Below are 9181 nucleotides of genomic sequence, written 5' to 3'. Positions count from 1 at the left end.
CTACCTGCAGCATACTGTGTTATGTGAGATCCAGACCTGCGCGTTTGTGCCATTGCATAATGCAGCAGCGCGCTAAGTGCACTCGTACTTTGTACTGTAAGATCACATTAGCCTCACCACTTATTGAAAGAGCATTATAGGGCGAGATTATTTATGTACAATGTGAACACAAAGTATAAAACCTGTCTATGTACATGTGGGCGCCTGGCTTTTGCTGTAGGATGGACTGAAGCCTTAAGCCTTACTTTAAAACCGTTAAGGCCCGGATGTCGCAATCAGCATCAAATATCAAACTCCTCTGAGTCATAACTCAGATCTGAACACAAACGTGGTACAGCACTTTTAGATTCCGTGTGATGTAAACATTTGGAGGATTACTTATGACGCCCATCGCCAATAAACGTCCCTGACCAAATTGGTAAATCACAGAAAAAGACGCTCCTTATTTCTCCAGATTTTGTCTTAGACTAATCAGGTTTTTAAGTTTTCTTTAATATCAAAGTAATACAGTGATGGGTTTTCTGCACATCAGTGGATCCATTCTAAATCGTAACTGCTAATAACTCATTCGCCATACTTTTAATGGTGCCAGTTTGACTAAATTTAGAAGTAATATTAAATCCGTTCTGTCGTGGTGTTAAACGCTGTTGGTCCAGGAGAGGGCGCCATTGCACCATAAGTATAATTCCTGCCACTCACACACCTACAGTACACACTGTATAGTCACATGTACTAATTATTGTTTGTGTAATAACTGAATTATGATTTTTACAGATTTTAGGAAGTTAAATACATATCAAAATATATAAATATAAAATAATGCTGACAGATTTTGTGTACATGGACATATAATTTATAAGACATTGCTGCCTACTTTGTTCATGTAACAGTCCTTATGTATGTGATCATCTCTTCTCTACCCTAATCTTCTCATGCACACAAATACAGTACCCTGCGAAAGTATTTTTTCTGTTTTGTTGCATTACAACCTGGAATCATGTGATTTACACAACATGCCTGATGGTGCAAAATGTTCCTCTTTAATTGCTTTTTTTCTGGCCAGTCCTCCATTAGGCCCCCCTCTGTGGAGTGTACAGCTCAAAGTGGTCCTATGAACTGATGCTCCCATCACAGCTGTGGACCTTTGAATCGCCTTCAGTGTTGTGTTTGGTGCCTTTGTTGTATCTCCCATTAATGTCCTCCTTGCCTGCTCTGTGAGTTTTGGAGGGCAGCCTTCTCTTGTTAGGTTTGTAGAGGTGCCTCGTTCTTTCCATTTTATAATAATGGGTTTAATGGTGCTCTGTGGGATGTTGAAAGTTTGGCATATTTTTTTATAACTCAGTCCTGATCTATGCTTCTCCATGACTGTGTCTCTGACCTGGCTGGAGAGCAGCTTGGCGTTCATGTTGCTCAGTGGTGTAGCAGATTCAGGAGCCTTTCGGAGCAGGTGTAATTATACAGAAATGATGTGACAGACCATGTAGCACTTAGGTTGCACACAGGCGTAGCTTAATCAATGAATATAATTTCTGAAGTTAATTGGTAGGATCAGGTCTTATTTAGGGGTTTCATAGCAAAGGGAGGTGAACACTTATACACTCACAACTTTCCCATTTTTATTATTGCTCATTTCCATTCTATTTGAAGAACTTGGACTATTTTGTTAGTCACTACATAAAATCCAAATATAAATCTGTTTAATTCCAGGTTGTATTGCAACAAAACAGGAGAAGGGTGAATACTTTCCCAAGCACTGTATAACTACTGATAGAGGCACAGAGGATAGTGGTGCAGGGCTGCAGTGTCCCTGCTTCAGTCAGTACTGTAAGGACAAAGCAAGCACAAACCTAATACTTGAAGCTGTGCCCTCCTTGCTAGACCAACTCCACCAAAATACAGAGGCAGCATTTAGTCATGAGGCATTAAATTCCATAACTATGGAAGAGGATTAGGGCCAGTGTAAAAAAAAAAAAAATCCTGACAAATATGACTTTTTTTTTTTTATCAGAATTCTGGGGAAAAGTCAGAACTCAGATCTTCTTCCATACATAACTGTCATACAGTCTCTGTTCATACCTTAACATTTTGGCTTGGCCCAGCTCACCCTGTCTTTACTTTGTCTAAAGTTTCCCACTCCTGACTTCTCACAAAAATATGCAGTGGAGCTTGTGTAAATATATGAGCCTCAAGCACATTCCTCCAGAAATACACACTCCTCTCTGTAAACACTGACCTCTGAGCCAACTGCAATAGTTCACCCTACCCAGTCTAACTTGGAGCCCAGCGTGTCTAACTTTTAAAGACAAACTTTCTTGGATAACAACCTGAATATTATCATTTTGAATCCTCTCAACAGGTTATATTCAAGAGCAAGTTCAGGCCCATAAAAATGTCCAGATTGGAGAGGAGAGAACACAGATGAAACATGAAGAGGGGCAAATGAATCCTGGTAAGTGGGCACTTCATTCTCACCTGGGCCATAAGTACCCCACACAGAACAAAATCGGGGTGTGAGGACAGTACATCTTTGCTGAAAACGAGTTTTCCACATGATCTCTTATGAGCGAGAGCACACAGCACGCTAGCAGTGTCCTGTATCACCAGGGAACACAAGCCCTAATCGGAGTCAGCTGCATGGAAACGGGGACGTGTTAGTAAGTTAAAATAACGCCCACGTTGAGCTTTATGATGGGTGAGTGTACAAAAGAAGCAGGCACTGTGGTTTTCTTTATTGCAATTGTGTGAAGTGGGTTAAAATGTGATCAGGCAAAAGCAGACACTTCAAACTTCCAGGAAGAGTTAGGAAATTAAAAAAAAAAGCCATTCAAGCTAAATGAGACAACAGGTAACTGCGTTTCCACAATGTCAAACTCAAGTTTATTGACCAAATGTGAACTCTTTATTTTGGTTTTCTTTCTCTTTGTACAAAGGATGAAGGGTCCCCTATTTGTCAAGCAACAGTGTAAGGTGGTGTGTGGTCTAAATCCATTGTTTGCTGACACAGTTACAGTGAAACTGCAAAGCAGCCTCCTGGAATCAGCCATCATGCAGAAATAAGCCAAACGGTCTCAAAATGCAAACAAATGTAAGTATGAAAATTGCACATTAACACAATGTATTAATCTGTCATTCATATTATACAGAAGCACATCATATTCACCACCAGAAAAAAATTGGAGAATCTTATCTCAGAATTATGACTTTCAATAATTGAGCTCTTTTCTCATAATTGAGATATTGCAGAACTCTCCTAAAAATAATCAGTTTTTAATTCAATCTTTAGTATCAAAGTAATTCAGCGATAGGTGTCAGTACAGCCAACAGTGCACAGCAAAAGTGAACTGGTAACAGGTAATTCTCCATACTTAGCATTCCAAAGCATAAACAAATGTAGGCTAAAACAAGCCCACAGTGTAGCTCACTATGTGTGCATGTACTGCGCAGGAGTTGTAAAGTTTCAGAACCCGCTTGAAAAACACTGGGGTTTTAAGATTTCTTCAATATTTATGTAATTCTGTTAGTACTTACAATAGGACATATCAAAAATGAACTGATAATAGTAAATTTCGCATACATAGTGTTCCAAAACGTAAACTAATAGGCTAAAAACAGCAGCCAAGCTGCAGCCTACATTAACTCGTACCTAGGACTGTGGCAACATTATACTTGGCTGTTTCTGATAAAAGCAATCTGTTCACATAGTTGAACTTTTAACATCTAATGTGATATTTTTCTAAATACTATGGGGGAAATTAAAATGTTATATTTAGGCTCATATTCATTATATAGATGGCCTAACATAATGCCTATTAAATCATATAGCCTATAATGGACTATCTTCTTAAAAAGCAACCTTAACCTAGCGTATTACAAGATCCTGATCTTGTAATTATGAGAACACATCAATAGTGATTATTCATTTCTTATATGAACTTCACCCAGAAACTGTAAGGCTTTATAATGTTGCCATGGATGCAGCGTGTGTTATTAGCACGCTAAGTGTGCTGAACTAGCTATCAACAGGTCACTTTTGCTATGCACTACTGGATGTGTGGAGAACTATCACTGAATTAACTTTGATACTAAAGAATTTGTTAAAACCTGATCATTTTCAGGCAGGTTCTACAGTGCTCCTGCATTAAGATCCTCCTTTTTTTTTTCCCCTTTGGTGAATGTAATGCGCCGTAATGTTATGCACATGAATATGGAAACGGCTTATAGGTGAGCAAGGTGAAGTTCAAGTTACCAAGGTTAGGTGAGATTCTATCATTCAGTTTTTAACATCAAATAAAAAGAGCAAAAATGTACAGCATCTTGTTATTCTGCTACGACAAAGACAATATCCACCCCAAAGATGAAACTAATATATAGGTATAGTATAGGTATCATTAGAATACGCAAACACAAATCCTAACAAGGCAGCCCCCCATAGAAATTGAATAAATACAAATATAGAAATACTGTGAACATATCTCTTGCCTTCCTTGCAGCTAAGCAAACCTAAGAAAATTGTTCTTTGGGAATGAGATGCAGGAGGACAGACCAAACGCTGGTAGCAGTTGTCACTGGGACAGCTTTTCCAGGTGTGAAAATCATACATATTAAATCTTGTGGAGAGAGTTACTTGTTTTCCAGTCTTAGGAGCTGCTCCTTACCATTAACTGTTAGAGATTTTAACTGACCATCCTCCTCCACTTCGACTCTCTCTTGGCCATTTTCCACAATGCTGCAACAAAAAAAAAAGACAAATGCTTACAGAACAAGAATTAAGGCAAATGCAGAGGTCTTAAAAATGCTGGCGAGTCCAAAATATAGGTACCGCTTTGTAGTAACTTTTCTGCCATTGATGAACTTGGTGGAGGTCGAGACAGATCTGAAGTTCCCCATTCCCCCACCACCAAAAGATGAAGAGAAGGAGCTGATACTTCCTCCACCCATGTTTCCAAATGAGGTAAATCCTGTACAGCAACAAAAATGGCTTAAAATCCAAGAGTATCATACATTCTCAATGAATTTAGCATCTTCTAAATGCAAAGATATTTGCAGGGATGTACACACCTGAATCAAACCCTGGGAAGCTAGGCCCAAAGGATGGGAAGCCCCCAAAACCAAACATGGGCCCGCCCATCCTATTCCGGTTGCCACCCCTATGTCGACCGCGACTGCCTCCGAAGAAATCATCAAAGGGGTCATCAGCTGTGCAGGGAGACACAATGTGATTCAGCAGTTTTTAATGAGTAAGCAATCAACACTGACACTTGCAGTTCATACTGTAAAAACCTTTACAGAATGCCCTGATTATATTCACACATTCACTCGGAGGCTGCCCAGTACAATCACGGTTGGAGGAGGAAAAGGAGGAGGAGTCTCCTGTCAGCACATGATGCCAGTGATCCAGCCTTAGCCCGATGGGGCCTTATTTGAGCACTCAGCACCACCACAGTGTTGCTCACTTGTCCCAAAGAGATTTGAACTCTTCAGTCCCAAGTTTACACAAGACTTCTGTATTTGCCTGAACCCCTGTTCTGTAAGTATTACTGTTTTTCTTTTTGATGACTCTGTAATCTCGTTTGTAGTCGCTACATGCTCCACTACAGTTACCAGCTAGCTGCTAACTTTGTCCGATTGCTGTTTGGTGCTGAGCAGGTAGTGTTCAATGGGTTTATCAGAGCTTCTTGCCAAAAACATCTGCCTGATACAACAAAAAACAAGAGCAGTCAGACTGAATTAAACTAAGGTCGTGGCCAGTAAAAGCCAAACTATGATAAGGATAGGATAAAGATAATCACCTTTATTTAGCCAAGTATGTTACACACACAACGAATTTGTTTCCGGTACAGAACCGAGGCAGCCTTCTGCGGCGCCAACTCAACCAATGGCTCTAACCATTGGGGGCAACATGGGGGTTCAGTGTCTTGCCCAAGGACACTTTGACATGTGGACTGCAGGCACGGAGATTCGAACCTCCGACCCTCCGGTTGGGAGACGACTGCTCTACCCACTGAACCACAGTCGCCAGTCGTGAGCAGAAAGATGCTTTAACGCTTTGTAGAGCTGATGGGAGCAGAGCTAGGTGATAATCCTCTGTGGGTTTGCCACTCACACTGACCACTGTCACATTAAGCAAACAGCCATTTGATCCATGGGCCACATAAAATATTTTTTTTAGCAGTTTTAATGCTTATTGCAGATACAAAAAGATTGCATTTCCTGATTACAAAATGGCATCCACTACAGCTTCTTTTTTTGTTGTTTCTTGTACAATCTAAACCCTAAACTGTCAAAGTGCCCACCACTAATTCTCATCCTAAAGCCCCGAGGCCCTACTAATTGTGCACTACCAATCTGGGTCATCCCAGCAGGATGAGGCTGACTCACCAGCACCATTTGCTTAAAGCAGAGTCCTCCTTCCACCTTGAACGTACTGTGACAGCAGCAAGAATGCTGTGCTTGTTCTCTCTGACAGAAAGCCTAAAATAAAAGTATCCCCTGAGCACTGATGTAAATGCATTGCTGCTCATTTACCTAGAAGACATTCAAGGAGACGGCTGAGCTCTTACAAAGTTGTCAGTAAGGCAATAGAACCACATGAAGAAAGAGAGCAATGAAAGCCAAGAGAAATGCTGTTTAAACATCTGAATGCTGCTTACATTCTTGTTTACATGATCTATGGACACAGAGATGGCTGAAGAAAAGTTGACATTCTCAAAGAGAAAGCAAATCACTGACAGAAGTCTAGGGACTCATCAAGCACAATGACTGACCTTAAGTCAGTGAAAACATTTTACTGGGCATAATAGTACAGGATAACTGACACTGTTAATGGGTTTTTAGTCTCTACATGTACACTGTAATGGGAAAAAACATGACATAACTACACAACTAAAAAGGAACCGAACATAGAAATAAATCAATTTAAGTCAAATTGTTACAGGCAGATACTGTCAATTTCTTCAGAACGTCTACAAAGGTATGTGTCCTCGTCTACTTTTTTCCACATGTTCATTTAAGAGTGTGCCCTGTTCCTGGCAGACAACTAGGCCCCCATCATGGTGTGAATGTTATTTCTCTCAACAGCACATCCACCCACCACTCATTCTGCTGGCAGCTCTCAGGTGGAGAGTGACAGATCCACAGGACCAGCTGCTACTCAGCGAGACAAGCTGTTTGGCACTGAGGACTGGACACTGGGGCTATAGCACTTTAAGTGATGGTAAGGATAATGTGAATAAAGAATAATTTAAATATATATTTATATACATAAAGCTGGAGCAAATTGAGCAGAGACAACGTGTTTTCCAACGTTTAATATTTAGTGTCCGATGACCACCTGAGGTAAATGGTGCTTAGTGTATTGGAGATAGATGCTACAGTGCTGTGGGGGATTAGCCCCTGGCTTTACAGACAGAATACACATTTCCAAGATAGCAGGCAAACTAATTAGGAAATGGAAATATCAGTGCAATAAACAGATAAAGCTGGGGACTTTCTCTCTTGAGCATTACCTGGTTATTTGTGTATATTTCTGACCAGTTCAAATTATTCAGTTTAACAGCAATTGTATCACCACCACTCTTAGGGCATGCTTCAGTCCCTCTCTATCCCTGCATCCCATCACTGTCTTTAAGGGGCACAGAGAGGAATGAGATGGACTTACCAAAAAGATCTGCAAATGGATCTCTGCCACCAAAGAATTCCCTGAAAACGTCCTCAGGATTACGGAATGTGAAGCCACCACCAAAGTGATCATAATGGCCTCCTGTGTGAGAACAAAGATCAGAAACTGTGTATCAAAGGCGGGATAACAACCAAAGCTATTAGTGCAAGTCATAAAAAAACAGCAATGCTGCACTAAGCTGTCTGTATTTAATTTGAATGCATAAACATGAACACATTACTGATAAATTAGTTTAAGAATCCTGACTTTGTAGGAACCGTGCCCCTAAAAAGTTTTAATCAAAGCTTAATCATATTTTGCCAACTCTGTTAACAGTATTTACTACTGAATTTACTGATGTATATATTTTGTGTCCCTCCATACCTCCTCCTCCTCCTCCTCCTGAAAGGCCCTCTTTGCCGTATCGGTCATAAATATTCCTCTTGTTTTCTGTAGGATGAAGAGTAGGACTTGTGTAAGGAAAAGGGAACAAACAAACCAGCAGAAAAATGATTTCTGTCCTGGAGTATTATAAAACTACAAAAATGTACAAAGACTATTTTAGCTAATACTAAGGTCATATCATTTCTTTCAGCCCTGGCCTCAAAAAAAGAAATGTAATGTTGCTTTATCTAGTTTGGGTTAACTGGGCATTTTACATGTGCAGGACAAAGACTTGCTATGGCACAGATCAGGTGGTTGAAAGTAAAGACAAGTACACATAGCAACAGTTCCACCCAAAGTCAGACTAATACAAATTAACCCTTTGATGGCAGTCTCCACTGCTGAACATTTGACTGTGTCAAATTGCAGCATTTGTGCTGTAAGAAACAAATAGGCTCTCCTGTTCCAAATATTAGGAAGCATAATCGTGCATCATTACTATCACTGAAAACAAGTTAACTATGTGTCTTAAACAAAGTCAAGGGTAGGAGAGACGGCTCATTCTAACTTCTGCCAAATAGTCAAGTTGTTAGTCAAGAGACCTGTCGGTCGACTGAGGCTCTTCTAGACAGAGAAGCTTAAACTCATTGGTAAACTAGGCTACAGCCCTGTCTCAGATGAAAACGAGAGCCTTTAAGAGCATTGTTTCAATAGAGATACAAGTGTGCTGCCTGTCTTGTTATTTTGACAAATCCATATGGCAGCCCTACATTATATATTAATTTAATTATGCCACAATTTAAATCTTGCATCACAGACGGCTGTCTTATGTGTTTTTTTTAATAACCCAAAAAAAGAAGCCAGTAAAAGTTCCAAAGATGTTCATATATAGCAGGTGGATGGCACAGTGGTTAATGCCACTGACTATGGTACGGTAGGTCAGGGTTCGCGGCCAGTCATGGGCCCTTAATGCTATCTGCTGAGCGAGGTACACCATGAACCCCTACGGCAGGGAAAGCCAGTATGCCAGCCGGGACGCTGCCGGAAGGTGGGGAGACGTCACCCCCACCCCTTGTTGGGCTGTCTTGGTTGACACTTCTCTGCAACATCGCATGGCGGTCAGGGACAGGGCCCCTGGGC

The 9181-nt window shown here is 40.6% G+C and overlaps 1 protein-coding gene and 2 long non-coding RNA genes across 5 annotated transcripts in view; 2 read left to right on the top strand and 1 right to left on the bottom strand.

Annotated features, from left to right (window-relative positions):
• Positions 1-3009, top strand: part of LOC109961489 (uncharacterized) — a 6851-nt gene extending 3842 nt beyond the window's left edge. The window contains exons 2-3 of the long non-coding RNA XR_002275141.1: positions 2357-2449; positions 2931-3009. This is a non-coding gene — a long non-coding RNA (uncharacterized LOC109961489). The remainder of the gene's footprint in view (positions 1-2356; positions 2450-2930) is intronic.
• The window catches only part of dnajb6b (DnaJ heat shock protein family (Hsp40) member B6b), a 29505-nt gene that overhangs the window by 10448 nt on the left and 9876 nt on the right, over positions 1-9181 (bottom strand). For 2 of the 3 annotated variants that reach the window (XM_020602332.1, XM_020602333.1), the window contains exons 4-8: positions 8042-8107; positions 7658-7759; positions 5059-5196; positions 4820-4958; positions 4656-4726 (exon numbers count right to left, since the gene is read on the bottom strand). In XM_020602332.1, the coding sequence (XP_020457988.1) occupies positions 4656-4726; positions 4820-4958; positions 5059-5196; positions 7658-7759; positions 8042-8107 (516 nt within the window). Of the gene's footprint in view, positions 1-2806; positions 4727-4819; positions 4959-5058; positions 5197-7657; positions 7760-8041; positions 8108-9181 lie in introns of those variants that run through there. The other variant, XM_020602334.1, reaches the window with a different exon arrangement.
• LOC109961490 (uncharacterized) lies at positions 5109-7654 on the top strand. The gene is made up of 3 exons (XR_002275142.1): positions 5109-5237; positions 7078-7213; positions 7580-7654. It is a non-coding gene; the product is annotated as an uncharacterized LOC109961490 (long non-coding RNA).

The sequence above is a fragment of the Monopterus albus genome, unplaced genomic scaffold (assembly GCF_001952655.1).
Source record: "Monopterus albus unplaced genomic scaffold, M_albus_1.0 scaffold55.1, whole genome shotgun sequence".
Taxonomy (NCBI): domain Eukaryota; kingdom Metazoa; phylum Chordata; class Actinopteri; order Synbranchiformes; family Synbranchidae; genus Monopterus; species Monopterus albus.
This window is presented reverse-complemented; position numbering and strand designations above follow the sequence as displayed.